Here is a 15,795-nt window from a genome sequence, read left to right as displayed (position 1 = left end):
TCTTTCTGTTCCAGAGCTGAAGCAGAGACTGGAAGAGAAGATAGCAGAGCTCGAGCAGGCCAAGAAGAATATCAGGAAGTGGAGGAAAGAATCTCTGCAGCGTAAGCAGGAGGCAGCTTCCTTCACTAGGCTGTGTAGAACATCTGGACTGCTGTTTGTAGGGTAGTGTTTGAGAGCGGGCGTGTCAGGGATGTCAATCATTTCATTTTCTTCTGCTCTGCAGTTCAGAGGTTACTGGAGGATTTGAGGAAGGTGAACAGGAAGCAGGAGGAACACATCCAAGACTATTTAGCCAAGATTAACCGTGAGTTTCATCATTACTTTATCAGAAAGAAAAAGAAAAAGGTTAAAAATCAGATAAAAGTGAAAAAAAGTCTGTGTGTGTGTGTGTGTGTGTGAGTCCAGAACTAGAGGAGGAGATGGAGGATTTGTTGACCCAACTGTCGGCCAGCGGAAACGAGAAAGCTTCACTGTGTGAGTGTATTATTATTATTATTATTATTATTATTATGCTTTTGGTAAGAGAAAGCAGTGATTTTTAACTCTCTCTCTCTCTCTCTCTCTCCTTCCCTCTCAGCCATCCAGGTGATCTTCCTGAAGGAGGAAGTGGCTAAGTTGAATAAAGCTCTAGCGAGGCTTGAGGAGGAGCAGCAGGAGAAGACAGCAGGTCAGTTCCAGCAGAAATCACGTGACTCTCTGAACTGAAACACAGACTGAATAAAACAATCTGAATGTTTTTCAGGTTTGGAGAAGGTGATCGAAGAGAAGAATAAAGAGATTGCTTACCTGAAGAGCAGCGGATGTGGAACGGACCAGCTCAGTAAGTGTGAAGATCAGAAAATAATCATTCCTGAAGAACAGATCAGACCAGACGATGTGAAGATCAGACAAAAACATGAGGATAGAACACAGCAGTTAATTAGGGTCTTCACAAGAAACTCTGGTGCAGATTCTAAGGAAAAGTAGGTAGAAGGAGAGAATAAGGTTCCTCAGGGTGGTGCATGGACTGAGATGAAGAAGGAAGTGGGAAAAATACAGCAGGAACGCAGCAGAGTCAAAAGGAAGGCTGAAAAACTAGAAGCAGGAAAGCAAGAAGTTCATCAGGGTAGAAAATGGCAGGTTGTTCAGTCTGAAGCACATGCTGAGGGATAGCAGGAAGTGCGACAGAAGATGGAAGACAGGAAACCAGGAAGTGAGGAAGAGGATCTTCAGGGTCAAGTAGGAACTGAGGTAAAAAACAGCAGTAAAAAATACATCAGTTCACTTTTAATTAGTGAGTTTGTCTGGACATCTTGAGTCAGACCCAGTCATCTGTGAGGTGGAACATGGAAGTCAGAGTGATGTGCGCAGCTCAACAACAACAAAACAGATGGAAACCTGCTCCTGTCAATCATCCTGGACTACAGTGTGATTAAACCCTGTCAGAGCTGTAAGACTCCGCCCCCTCCTGGTCTGTCTGTGAACATACACATTCCTGTCTCATCAGTTTTCCTCAGATGAGCGTGACGAGGCTGGCTTAGTCATCTAGTCTTTTCTGTCACACTCTCCATCATCTGATGAAACTCCAGCAGCGAGCTAACAGAGATGACAGATATCTAACGGGCTTTTGTGTGTGTGTGTTCTGCATCTAATCCACAGAGAACCAGATCTCCAACCTTCAGCAGGAGCTGAAGGAGAAAGAGCAGGAGCTGAAGCAGCTGAGGAAAGAGAATGCTGCACAGATCACAGGTGAAGAACTAATGGGGAGAAAATATCGTTTCTGCTTCCTCTCGAGGCTCCGCCCACTGCTGTTTGTCCAGTTGTTTGTTTGTTTTGTTGATTTACTGTCTTTGGCACAGAGCTGCAGAAACAACTAACTGAGAAGAACCGCAAGCTGCAGGAGGCCAAAGAGGAACTGGAGGTACTGGACGAAGAAAACATTAAACTGAGTAAGAGGTTTATTGATCTGAAGCAAAAATATTAACATCTAAAACAAAGGATTAAAAATGTGTGTGTGTGTGTGTGTGTGTGTTAGTCGACAAATTAGCCGATCTGAATACGCAGTTGAACAATCAAAGAGAAGAGCAAAGGCGGAATATTCGAGCTGCACAGAAACGCATCTCTGGTACTTTTCATGCTTTTTTTAACGTACTTATTATTTATTATATTATTTTATCTGACCAGAACCTCTGACCATCTGCAATCTAATAATCAACTGGACACCTCTATTGTTCTTCGATCTTTTTAATACCAAAGCATCAAACAATCCTGAGCTGTAATTCTGGTGATCTTCTCCTCACACAGAGCTGGAGAAGCAGCTGAAGAAGAAGGAGAAGGACATCTCTGACCTGAGTAACAGTAACACAGGTCAGACATCTGCTTCACTGCTGCTTTATTCTCTGAATGAAGCGGAGACATATTTACACTGCTGTGATTTTCCCTCAATCAGAGTGTGAGGAGCAGCTGAAGCAGAAGCAGAGGGAGATTTCAGACCTGAACCAGGAGAAAGCTGGTGAGATCTCTCCTTCCAGATCAGCATCAACATCTGTCTATCTATCTATCTATCTATCTATCTATCTATCTATCTATCTATCTATCTATCTATCTATCTATCTATCTATCTATCTATCTATCTATCTATCTATCTATCTTTATTAAATCAGTCTGAGGGTTGAATCAGATCTCTTGTGAGGTCTTACTGATCTGTCAGCATGTATCTCCATGTATCCATGGTAACAGTATTATCTGGTTATTAGTGATCTGTGAGATTTGTTTTTGTCTATTCCAGCACTGTTTTACACATTAAACTACAGACCTCCAGAAATCTCCTTCCTCCTGTGCCAGGCTGCAGGTTCCTGTTCTGCTGCAGTCTCCAGTCCAGCTGCTGTTCCACACTGACAGGAATTTCATCTTCACTTCATTTTTTCTTTTATCTTGAACAGATCTTGAAAAGCAGCTGAAGAAAAAGAAGAATGAACTCTCAAATCTGAACGACAATAACGCAGGTCAGATAGCTCTTTCAGTCGTTATCATCAATCCATCTACTTTTTCTCTCATTTAAAGTGAACATTCTCTCATCATTTTCTCCCAAACAGAGCTTAAAGATCAGCTGAAGAAGAAGGAGACGGAAATCTCAGACCTGGAGAACAATAACACAGGTGAGAGATCTGCTGCTCCTTTAGCTGAGTTTAGTTTTTATATCTTGGGTTTCACTCACAGAAGGAAAAATTGGACAGGTAACAGGAAGTACCTGCTGATGAGCGATAGCAAGGATGGAATATGAAAACGTGACCATCATCACAATTAAACAACAACAAAAAAAACCCTTCAACATACATTATATTGGCAAAAGTTTTGGGACAGCCCTCCAAATCATTGAATTCAGGTGTTCCAATCACTTCCATGGCCACAGGTGTATAAAATCCAGCACCTAGGCATGCAAGACTGCTTCTACACACATCTCTGAAAGCTTTCAGGAGCTCAGTGAATTCAAGCATGGTACCAGGGGTGGACTGGGACCAAAAATTGGCCCTGGACTTCCTGGCCCACAGTAGCCCACCACATCCCACATCATAATACATTGGCTCATTAATGTGGTGACTAATTTTTAACACCACTTAGTAGCATAAAAATATAACGCAATACAGAATAAATGCTATTTAAACATTTATTTGAAGTATCACTGAACATATACAGTATTGGGTCATATTTGTAAAACAAAGAAATAAAGGAAAGAACATTAAGACAAACAACATATAACTTTAAAGACAATATTTTAGCTAGTCAGGGGGTATCATCTTGATGCAGTGTAAGATATAATGATAATGAAAGGATTCCTGTGAAGGAGACAAAACAGATTAGTGATTATTTATTATAAATTATTTGTTAGTGTAAAGAAATCAAGTACGCAAGACAACATAGAAGTAGGGTTAAGCAGAGCTTATATCTGAAAATGACTACCTTCTTTTCCTTTTAATTAGATGAGCAATTTCCGTAGTTGCTCACTTCTCTCAGCAATGCCATCTATGATCTGATCACTATCCAAGGCCAATAAAACATCTCTTTCTGAAGCCATGAGCATGAAAGCTTCTAGATGCTGTTGTGTGAGAGAGCTCCTGAGCCTACTCTTTATGAATTTAAGAGTGGAGAAGCTTCGTTTGCAAGCTACCCGGGTGACTGAGAGTGTAAGTAAGAACTTGTAAGCATGTCCCAAAATGGGGTATGCATTGGTCAATAGGTTGTATTGACAAAGAATACGGTAAGAACACACTGGACAGTTCTTGCAAGATGAGCAGCTCTCGTTCACAATCTCCACACCATCGTCTTCTTCAGGCACATCCTCTGTTATCCTGATAGTGTATTCATCAAATGTTGATCTTTTCCTTTCAAGCTGTTTAGCCAGACTTGAGAGCTCACTTTTTAAATTGGTCACTGTAGCTGTACTGTCAAACTTTTGCTTAGCAAGCATTTGCTTAGTTCTTGAAGTGCAGTCTGTGGAAGATCACTGGTGTTGGCCGTAATCTGGTCAAAGTTTTTAGGGTCCAGAAGAGCCACGTCGGCATACAAAGTGCCATTACACAGAAACCGTTGATGTAGGCTTTCATTTACTGTGTCCGTAATCAAATTATGGGCCTCAATCCTGTATGCACTCTCTACATCAGAAAAAGGTTCATGTTGAGCCATCTCTCCAGGCATAGTTTTCTTCCTCTGTATCCTTTTTGGAGGCAGAGTGTCCTGCAGTTCCAGGTCTGTTTCTGCATCCTGCTCCAGTGTCTTCCTATTGGCCCACTGAACAAATGTGTCTGCAGCTGCTTTGACACTATCAAAATCTTGTGCCATTTTTTTCAGCTGTTCCTCTGAGGAGACAATCATACGATGGGCAGCAAGGATATCCAAGCCACTTGTCTGCAGATATTTAGACACTGGGAAGGTTACATCAAATATCCTCAGGAAGATCTGGGCTGTGAGGATGGTCTCATACTTTAGAAGACCTTCAATGAAACCTTGTGCTCTTACCCATGCATTTGTGTTGAAGTTTATCTGACCTTTTATGGGGAAAAAAAAGGGAAAAAAGTGATCCACTTGCCAACACGCTCTCTGTAGTGTCTGCCAAGACCAAGTTCAACACATGAGCATAACACCATACATGCACCTGATTGGGAGATTTTGCAGAAAGCAATGCATTGAAGCCTTTATACCTCCCCTGCATACTAGCGGCTCTATCAGTAGAATTGCTGATGCAACTGCTCAAGTCTAGCTTCATCCTTTCCAGAACATCTGTCAACACCTGGACAAAGTACTGCCCTGTGGATGCTTCACATTTCACCACTGCAACAAGCCTCTCATGGATGTTGTCATCACTGACATATCTGACAATAACAGAACACTGGTCTTGTGTTGTAATGTCTTGTGTTGTGTCAATCTGCACAGAAAACATACCTGCTTTCTCATTTTGTCTAGCCATGGTGGCTTGCATTGTCTGCTGAATGGTGGTAATGATGTTATTGACAGTAGTTTTGGACAACAATGTGATGAGAGCACCTCTTCACCCTCTTGACAGACTTGTGGAGTGCTTGGCTTTTCTTAATACACTCAACAAGATGCTCATTCATACAAATGTCATATTTTCCCAAGAGGATGACCATCTCTAAAAAATTACTATGGTCAAGACTGCTATCATCAAGGATGTATGCTGCTTCAGATTTAGTGCCTCTGTAACTCAGCCCTCTTTTGCCAATGACTTTAATAACATCAATGATTCGTTCTAGCATTTGCCTTCTCCTGCGTACTTGTTCTCTGTGAACTGATAACTGACTCCCCATGAGCAAACCCTCAATGTTACTTTTGGATGCCCTCAGAAAGTATGCCTCAGCATAATCTCTGTGCATTTTGCTCTTCTCATGTTCTTCTATTCTTTGATGAACATGCTTCCAGTCTACCATTCCAGATATAAAGGGGCTGGTGTCTGTGGGCTTTGCAAATGCCATACATACAAAGCAGTATAATGCATGGCTCTCCTCACTGTATGATAACCACCTTCTGTTGGTGACATCTTTACTGCAGAAAACCTTTTGCACCAAAGCTTTTCTAGTATTTTGTTGAGGTTGGAAATATTTCTAGATCTTCTGATTTTGGTACTTTGAAGAAATCAAAGCTGGTGGTGGCTTCCTGACTCTGGGTCAATCTGGCTCCATCTATCTTCCTGATTCTGAATGAATAATTCAATTCAAATGTAACTGTAACTGATTAATGTCCTTTCTACAACAGAAATCAATGGCCCATGAGGAACAATTAGGTCAGTGTAGTTTCTAAGGTCATTATTATGTAATGGCAGATCTGTGACTGTATGAAAGTCCCCAAGTGGCTCTGTCCATGGCTGTCTCCTGGTCCACACAGATCCATCCACAGCATCAGTTGGCATCAGTTGGCACCAACAAGCAACGAGACTCTGACCAGGGGTAGGGAAGTGGTCACACTGGAACTGACAAACAGTGGGAGCTCAGTAGTGGGGTGTATAGCTCGACAGAGAAAGACAGAAAGAGAAAGAGAACGATATTAAGTATGATTCTGATCATGTGATGTTTAAGACAGTGTAGATTATGTGTAAAGTGCAGGCAGGGACTCTGGCAAGACTAGCTATGACAGCATAACTAAAAGGGAGAGCCAGAAGGTCACAGACATGAAGGCTTCCCGGGACATAAAGCGACCAACCACTTCACAGTCAGTGACTTGAGCGACTTGCAAGGGTGGTAAGATGACAGCATCCAAACATAAACATTGTTTCTGCTCCTACTGGAACATCCAGACAGTAAGGCATTACAATAATCCAACCTAGAGCTAACAAAAGCATGAACTAGTTTCTCTGCATCATGAAGCGACATCATATTTCTTATCTTAGCAATATTTCTGAGATGGAAGAAGGCTACCCGAGTGATATTATCTACATGAGCATCAAACGAAAGACCAGAGTCAATAATCACACCAAGATCTTTTACTGCTGGACAAGATGAAACAGAAAGACCATCCACCATTACTCTGTAATCAGAAAGCTCACTTCTAACTGCCTGTGGTCCAAGCACCTCTGTCTTGTCCGAGTTAAGCAGGAGGAAGTTAGTGGCCATCCAATGTCTAATGTCCTTTACACATTCTTCTATCTTAATAAGCTGGTGTCTCTCATCTGACTTCGCTGAGACATATAGCTGTGTGTCATCTGCATAACAGTAGAAGCTAATACCATGTTTATGAATAATTGCACCAAGGGGTAGCATATATAGGGAGAAAAGCAGTGGGCCTAAAACAGAACCTTGTGGAACACCGAACATACCCTTGGTATGCATGGAGAAGTCAAAATCTAGATCTACAAACTGATAACGGTCAGTCAGATAAGACCTGAGCCAGGAGAGGGCTGTTCCTTTAACACCAACAACATGTTCTAGTCTATCAAGTAGAACAGTGTGGTCAATGGTGTCAAAAGCTGCACTAAGATCCAGTAACACCAGTAAGGAGACACAACCCTGATCAGAGGCCAGTAACAGGTCATTGACCACTTTAACCAGTGCTGTCTCTGTGCTATGATGAGGTCTAAATCCTGACTGATACATTTCATAAATGTTATTTCTATGCAGGTCTGAACATAACTGCTGTGCTACAGCCTTTTCTAGGATCTTGGAGATAAAGGGCAGGTTTGATATCGGTCTATAGTTAGACAGCTGACCGGGGTCGAGGTCCGGTTTTTTAATCAAGGGTTTGATAACTGCTAGCTTAAAAGATTTAGGCACATAGCCAGTGCTTAGGGAAGAATTAATGATTTTTAGAAGGGGTTCAGTAGCTACTGGTAATATCTGTTTAAGGAAAGATGTGGGTAAAGGATCTAGGATGCAGGTAGAAGATTTTGAAGAAGAAATTAGTGAAATTAGATCAGGCTCTTGAAGTGGAGTGAAGCACTCTAAGCTCTGATCAGAAATAGTTATATTATCTAAAGGATTATCTATCAAATAATTTGGTTTTAAATTAATAGTCTGATTTTTTTGCCTGATATTGTCAATTTTTTCATTGAAAACAATTCATGAAGTCATTGCTGCTGAATGTAGATGGTGTGCGCTTTTCTACAGTGGTTTTACTCCTAGTTAGTTTTGCTACAGTGCTAAATAAAAATTTTGGATTGTTTTTGTTATCTTCGATTAGGGCAGAGAGATACGCTGATCTATCAGCTCTAAAAGAATTTCTGTATCTCAGAAGGCTTTCCTTCCACGCAATCTGGAATACTGCTAATTTAGATTGACGCCATTTACGCTCTAGTTTCCTAGCTGATAGTTTTAAAGCTCGTGTGTGGTTGTTGTTCCAGGGTGCTAGTTTCTTGTCTTTAATTATTTTCCATTTAAGTGGAGCTACAGTGTCTAGGGTGTTCCGAAACATTGACTCCAAGTAATCAGTCACCTGGTCAAGTTCTGTAGGGTCAGAAGGTGAACCAATCATGTGTGATAATTCTGGGAGACTATCGGTAAATCTCTCTGCAGTAGGAGACGTAAATATACGCTTCATACGGTAATGTGGCAAGTTGCGCATCTCGTGACTAAGACGCATTCTAAATGAAACTAGATAATGATCTGAGAGCTTCCGACTGTGGAAGAGTGACTATGTTTTCTATATTTAATCCGAATGTAAAAATGAGATCCAGAGTGTGACCTCCATTATGAGTGGGTCCTATTACATTTTGATTAACACCTAATGAATCTAAGATGGACACACCTGCTGTTCTCAGAGGGTCTTCTGGTTTATCAAAATGAATGTTGAAGTCTCCTACTATTAATGCTTTGTCTAAAGAAACAACAAGGTTTGAAGTAAAATCTCCAGATTCACTGAGGAATTCAGAGTATGGCCCTGGGGGTCTGTAAATAACAATTAGTGGAATTGACTCTGTGAACTTATTATCTGTAGCTGCATACGTTAGGTTAGTATAAAGAACTTCGAATGTGTTGAACTGATGTCTGGGTTTTTGTGTGGTGCTTAGCTTATTATCATGAATAACTGCGACACCTCCTCCCCTGCCTGTTAGACGCGGTTGATGTATATAGCAAAAACCAGGTGGACAAGCTTCATTTAATGCTACGTACTCGTTTTGTTTAATCCATGTTTCTGTTAAACAAAGAACGCTGAACTCCTGATCAGTAATCAGCTCATTAATTATAAGTGCTTTAGTTGACAGAGATCTTATATTTAACAGTCCTAGCAAAGGTCAAAGGTGCTGGCTGTGCATTCACTATCATCTAGTTTTATGTTAATCAGGTTACTAAAACAAATTTTCTGATTTCTGTTAAAACATTTTCGTCATAATAATAATAATAATAATAATAATAATAATAATAATAATAATAAAATAATAATAATAATGCTGTTTGCAATTTTATTTTATATAGGTGCAGTTAAAAAATAGGATAATCTGTGAGTTGGAACAGTGTTAGCTAGCCCTAAAATGCAAAAAGGCAAATAATATTAATGTTCATAAAATATTAAATAGGACGTGTTGGTTCTATCTGCAATGGTCATAGGTACAAAATCTACAAATGTTAATAGAAAATTTACATTTCTCTCCTCTTTAACACAGAAATTATCAAATTAGAGTCTCACTAAAATTGTCATTATTAAGTAAAAGATAAATATACAACAAGGAGCCAATGCTACTCATTTTTAAAAGAAAACAATGTAATTCATTAAGGTTTATTATTGTAAATTTATACTTACTGCATTGAGTTAGGAGCTAATTTCTCAGCATTATTTTGAATTAATATTGATTACCATAATAATTAAAATGAGTAACTAGCTTATTAGAGCGAGCTAAGGCTGCTACTGATTTTATTCCAGTTTACCTGTTCAGTGTTCATCCTTTTCGCTCGGGTAGAGAAGGGGAGAGGTGTTGGTCATCATCTGCAGGCCCTGGTTCATCATCACTGACCCTGCGGAACTGCAACTTCCCAAAAGCATAATCTGTTAATCTGAAACATTTCACAGCATCTGCCTCTAAAGCTTTTTTCTTCTTTTTGCGTAACTTTTCAGCTCCACCTTTTCTTTTTCCCCCCTTTTCATCCACTGAAAGTATTATTAATTATTTACTCAGAGAAATTCGTTGTATCACGCAAGGGTCAATATCTCTCCCTCGGTAAATTTGAAGTGAAGGGGGCGTGTTTCAGAACACGTATGGAATAGACCAAACTAATTAATAGGGAGGGAGGGCAGTACATTTGCATGCACACAAACACACGCTCGTTGTCGGTGGTGTGATTAACGCACTCATCCATCTGCGTAAAAAAGAGATGCAATATTATGGTTTCCGTCATTTTTTAAAATATTTTTGCATACTGACTGGGCCGGCCCACCTTGGCCAGCGGTCTGGAACCATGCTCCAGATGGCCAGTCCGCCACTGCATGGTACCCTCAAAGGTTTCCACCTGTATAATTAATCCATTCATGACATTTCCTCAGTACTAAATATTCCACAGTCAACTGTGGTAATATAACAAAGTGGAAGCAATTGGGAACAACAGCAACTCAGTCCACGAAGTGGTAGACCAGGTAAAATCACAGATCTGAATGGCTTTTCATCTGAGCTCCCTATCTCTTTTCTAACCTGTGTCACCTTCACAGCTCCATGATATTGTCCTTAGTATGAAGCCCTCATTTTGTCACTCTGATGTTCTGCCTTCTCAGTTTTCCAAAGTGGTTTTTCCAGCCTTAAGTCCAGTTGTTACTGCTATTATTAATAGCTCCTCAAAATATGGAATTGTACCAGTTTCTTTTAAACGTGCTATAGTCCAAGCACTGTTAAAAAAGCATCATCTTGATTAGCATGATCTGAATAACTATAGACCCATATCTAAATTATCTTTTATCTCAGAGGGTTTGGAAAAGGTTCAGATTTCATCTTACTTGAGTAAGATGTACAGATTGGGGTCAGCACATGCTGAGGTTCACAGTGTGCGGAAATTGCCAACTTTCTGCAGAGTCTATAGCTACTGACCTCCAAACTTCATGTGGCCTTCAGATTAGCACAATAACAGTGTGTAGAGAGCTTCGTGGAATGAGTTTTCATGGCCAAGCAGCTGCATCCAAACCTTACATCACCAAGTGTAATGCAGAGGGTGGGATGCAGTGGTGTAAAACTGCAGTGGAGTTTTACACTGGACTCTAGAGCAGTGTCTGGCAATCCGATGGACGAGTCTGGGTTTGGCAATTGCCAGGAGAACGGTACTTACCTGACTGCATTGTGCCAAGTGTAAAGTTTGATGGAGGGGGGTTATGGTGTGGTGTTGTTTTTCAGGGGTTGGGCTCGGACCCTTAGTTCCAGTGAAAGGAACTCTTAATGCTTCAGCTTCATACCAAGACATTTTGGACAATTTCATGCTCTTTGTGGGAACAGTTTGGGGATGACCCCTTCCTGTTCCAACATGACTGCACACCAGTGACCAAAGCAAGGTCCATAAAGACATGGATGAGTGAGTTTGGTGTGGAGGAACTTGATTGGCCTGCACAGAGTCCTGACCTCAACCCCATAGAACACCTTTGGGATGAATTAGAATGGAGACTGTGAGCCAGACCTTCTCGTCCAACATCAGTGTCTGACCTCACAAATGTGCTTCTAGAGGAATGGTCAAAAATTCCCATAAACACACTCCTAAACCTTGTGGAAAGCCTTCCCAGAAGAGTTGAAGCTGTTCTATCTGCAGGACAACTCCATATTAAACCCTACTGATCAAGAATGGGATGTCATTAAAGTTCATGTGCATGGAAAGGCAGACATCCCAAAACTTTTGCCAATATAATGGAGTTCTAATTCATTTGTAAAATATGTGTGTATCTACTGATGAATGTAAAGGTCATGGATTTGATTATCACATTATTTTCTTCCAAACAGAACTCCAAAAGCAGCTGAGGCAGAAGGAGAAGGAACTTTCAGAACTGAGGAACACTAATGAAGGTGAGAGATCTCCATCACCCTCAGAACAGAACAGTGTGTCTGCATGAGAACTTTAGGGATTAGTAGGATTGATTTGATGCATGGTGTAAACAGTCTGGGATTACTGGATCATTGATCAGTGTTAGTGTTTTATTGAGTTATTTCTCAGTAACAGTAACTTTCATCAGTCTGGTTCCTCAGGTCTGAGGGATCATCAGTCTGGTTCCTCAGGTCTGAGGGATCATCAGTCTGGTTCCTCAGGTCTGAGGGATCATCAGTCTGGTTCCGCAGGTCTGAAAGATCATCACTCTGGTTCTTCAGGTCTGAGGGATCATCAGTCTGGTTCCTCAGGTCTAAGGGACCATCATTCCGTTTCCTCGAGTCTGAGGGATCTTCAGTCTGGTTCCTCAGGTCTGAGGATCTTCAGTCTGGTTCTTCAGGTCTGAGGGATCATCAGTCTGGTTCCTCAGGTCTGAGGGATCATCATCAGTTTCCATCTTACTTACCCTGAGCTATTCTTAATCTGTTCCAAAAATATCATTAGTCCGTTTAAAAAGGTTTTGTAATGAGAGTTTACCTTGAAGTGTTAGTGTTGAAGTGTCTCCAGTGATCAATCCAGCAGGAGATATCTCCAATTGACCTCATGGTTCCAGGGTATAATCACTTGATGATGTTCTGCAGGTTCAGATGTTTAGATGTTATGCTAAGGTGTTACTGCCCCACCTCGAGGTGCCTGTGATCTGGCTTGCGGTATCTTTAGTCCTCCTTCAGTTGTCAGTGATTTGTCACAATATATTAAAGACTCATCAGGAGGAGGCATGGATTTGACTCTTTCAGAAGAAGATCAGCTGAAGCAGAAGGAGAAGGAAATTCCTGTAGTATTTCAGGCTTACACTGTAGACTCCACTGCTGCAGAGGCGTATTTTGTAGATGTTTACTCACATCTTTCTGTTTGTTCCTGACTTTCAGACACATAGTATATCAAAGCTCTTGTTTGTTAAGTCTTTATCTTCTGTGGTTCCTGTAGATGTGAAACAGGAGAACAAGAATCTGCGTGATCATCTGGCCACGCTGAATGAGCAGCTCAAGGGAACAAAGAGTGAGACTCATGAAGTCATCTTCAGCTCATTTTATCACTAATCTAAATTCTTTTACATGTTTATCATGTTTGACGTCATTCTCTTCCAAACAGAGCTAGAAGATCAGCTGAAGCAAAAGGAGAAGGAACTTTCAGACCTGAAGGAGAAGAATGCTGGTGAGAGCTTGAGGTTTCTTTGGTTATTTCCACATCATTTGTTGTCTCCAGTCCATTAACACTTTCTTTTCCATGTTCTCTGGAGACGTGACGAGTGAGAACGAGCGTCTACATGGAGATGTGAAGAAACTGAACAACCGAGTAAAAGCCCTGGAGAGTGAGACACTTTACACTCCCTCACTTTCATCTCACTTCATTACCTTCATTCAGTTCCTTTAGATAATTAAACTGAAGGATGATTTGTTAAACAAAGTCCATTGTAAATAACTGGCTGGAAATTAATTGTAAGTCTAGTTGATTTTATTTACTGCTAACAGATAATAAAGTTTGGATTCAGAGAGCATTTAGTTGTAGAGAAGAATTTCTCCTCCACTTCCACACTCTGAAACTCTGGAGTCTTCAGAAGGATCAGGATGTGATTAGAATCCATCTTGAGGTATCATTAATCCACAGTCTGGGGTTCAGGTAGCTCTGATTTCCAGATGTTGTACAAGTTCATAGCCAAGCTCCTGACTCCTGATTTCCTGTCACACTGAGTACTTCTTCTCACAGAAAGACTGTGTTTGATTGTCTTCCAAACAGAAAGTGAAGATCAGCTGAGGCAAACGGAGAAGGAGATCTCAGAGCTGAAGAGAGAAAACAACAGTGAGAATTCTATTTCTGGCTTCTGAAGAACTTTTTTCTCTATTAAAAGCAGTTTCTGGTTTATGACACACATCACATTAAGCCTTTATTTTCCTTCTTCTCTATAGAGCTGCTTGCTGAGAAGGAGAATCTGCAAGAAGATGTGACCAAACTAAAAAAACAGTTAAAGGATCTGGAGAGTGAGACACTTTACCTCAAATTCATCACATTTCATTACTCTCAGGAATTAATGCTATTTGTTTACATGAATAAGCAGCATAAGCAGCATACACCGATCAGCTATAACATCATGATCACTTGCCAAATATTGGCTGCCAAAACAGCCCTGACCTGTCAAGGCATGATGGACTCCACTAGGTCCCTGAAGGTGTGCTGTGGTATCTGGCACCAAGTCCTGTAAGTTGCCAGGTGGAGCCTCCATGGATACTTACAGGACTTGAAGGATACCTTTGATAGATACTGACCACTGACCGGGAACACCCCATAAGTGCTGCAGTTTTGCAGATGCTCTGATCCAGTGGTCTAGCCATCACAATTTGGTCCTTTTGGTCAAACTCGCTCAAATCCTTACTCTTGTCCATTTTTCCTGCTTCTAACATCAACTTTGAGGACAAAATGTTCACCTGCTGCCTAATATATCCCACCCACTAACAGGTGCCATGATGAGGAGATCATCAGTCTTATTCACTTCACCTGGCACTGGTCATGATGTTATAGCTGATTGGTGTATATCTGTGGACCAATGTGCTGGTATCATTTCACTGGTTTAACTGGTTGAAGCACTTTGAAGCGCGTTAATTGCTTGTCTTGTTCTTTTCATTTCCTCTGCACAGAACCGCCAGTCACGCCCAAACCCCAAGTCACCATCAGTAAGTCAAGATTCAACATTACAGCTGTTTTAATCATTTTTAATAATAATAATAATAATAATAATAATAATAATAATATGCATGGTGTAAACAGTCTGGGATTACTGGATCATTGATCAGTGTTAGTGTTTTATTGAGTTATTTCTCAGTAACAGTAACTTTCATCAGTCTGGTTCCTCAGGTCTGAGGGATCATTTTTAATAATAATAATAATAATAATAATAATAATAAACACACATCTATGCACTGACTGACAAACGTGTTGAATAATGTACGAGTTTCTACAATCAGCTTACATTAACATTCTACATCAGTTTCTAAACTGAATGGCTTTATGTAAGTCTAGTTTGGGCCACGCCCACTTTACCTGGACACCGAGGCCACACATCTAACCTAGTGAACTGGAAGTCAACTGTAAGCTTTAACCCTTGTGCCCTCAGATTCTCTGCAGTTTGACCCCAACACGGCTCACAGTAGACTCCTTATCTCTGATGACCGGCAGTCAGTGCGTGGTGTTCAGTACTCCATCGTGCGACCCGACAACCTGAGACGCTACGACACCGTGATCGGCGCCCTCGCAGGAACGGGCTTCACTGGCGGCAGGCCGTACTGGGAGGTACAGGTGAAAGATCGCTCCTGCTTCACAGTGGGTGTAGCGGCTGAATCTGCACCCAGGAAAGGAAGGATCGACTTCAGGCCCAGTTATGGATACTGGGTCATCCAGAAAGGGAACAGGCAGCTCTATCTGCTAACAGAAGAAGCTTTCGTGATCCACCTTACCAACCAACTCAACATCATCGGGGTCCTGATCGACTTCTTCCATGGAGAGGTAGCCTTCTACAACTCTGAAACCAGAACAGCCCTCGGCGTCTTCAGAGGGAACCGCTTCACAGAGAAGCTCTACCCCTTTGTGGCTACCTGCGGTCAAGAGGGTCCAGCAGACTGGCCCATAGAGCTGCTGGATACTGGCTTCCCACATTGGCTTCCTAACTAGTACACACACACACACACACACACACACAGACACACAGACACAGATTATACCCTTGTAACTTTTGCATTATTTCCTGAAATTAAAAAAAATCTGTTTTGCTTTC

The 15,795-nt window shown here is 41.2% G+C and overlaps 1 protein-coding gene across 1 annotated transcript in view; it reads left to right on the top strand.

Moving 5' to 3' along the window:
- Positions 1 to 15,795, top strand: part of LOC131347123 (putative leucine-rich repeat-containing protein DDB_G0290503) — a 37,551-nt gene extending 21,756 nt beyond the window's left edge. Inside the window, exons 26-45 of the mRNA XM_058381020.1 lie at positions 15 to 101; positions 224 to 304; positions 406 to 474; positions 578 to 667; positions 743 to 820; positions 1,639 to 1,728; positions 1,839 to 1,928; positions 2,015 to 2,104; positions 2,284 to 2,346; positions 2,429 to 2,491; positions 2,922 to 2,984; positions 3,075 to 3,137; positions 11,888 to 11,950; positions 12,957 to 13,028; positions 13,122 to 13,184; positions 13,270 to 13,341; positions 13,767 to 13,829; positions 13,937 to 14,008; positions 14,663 to 14,698; positions 15,139 to 15,795. Of these exons, the coding sequence (XP_058237003.1) occupies positions 15 to 101; positions 224 to 304; positions 406 to 474; positions 578 to 667; positions 743 to 820; positions 1,639 to 1,728; positions 1,839 to 1,928; positions 2,015 to 2,104; positions 2,284 to 2,346; positions 2,429 to 2,491; positions 2,922 to 2,984; positions 3,075 to 3,137; positions 11,888 to 11,950; positions 12,957 to 13,028; positions 13,122 to 13,184; positions 13,270 to 13,341; positions 13,767 to 13,829; positions 13,937 to 14,008; positions 14,663 to 14,698; positions 15,139 to 15,692 (1,922 nt within the window). The 3' untranslated portion in view covers positions 15,693 to 15,795. The remainder of the gene's footprint in view (positions 1 to 14; positions 102 to 223; positions 305 to 405; positions 475 to 577; positions 668 to 742; positions 821 to 1,638; positions 1,729 to 1,838; positions 1,929 to 2,014; positions 2,105 to 2,283; positions 2,347 to 2,428; positions 2,492 to 2,921; positions 2,985 to 3,074; positions 3,138 to 11,887; positions 11,951 to 12,956; positions 13,029 to 13,121; positions 13,185 to 13,269; positions 13,342 to 13,766; positions 13,830 to 13,936; positions 14,009 to 14,662; positions 14,699 to 15,138) is intronic.

The sequence above is a fragment of the Hemibagrus wyckioides genome, linkage group LG26 (genome assembly GCF_019097595.1).
Source record: "Hemibagrus wyckioides isolate EC202008001 linkage group LG26, SWU_Hwy_1.0, whole genome shotgun sequence".
Lineage (NCBI taxonomy): Eukaryota > Metazoa > Chordata > Actinopteri > Siluriformes > Bagridae > Hemibagrus > Hemibagrus wyckioides.
Note: the sequence above shows the minus strand (reverse complement) of the source record. Positions and strands in the feature narration are given on the sequence as shown.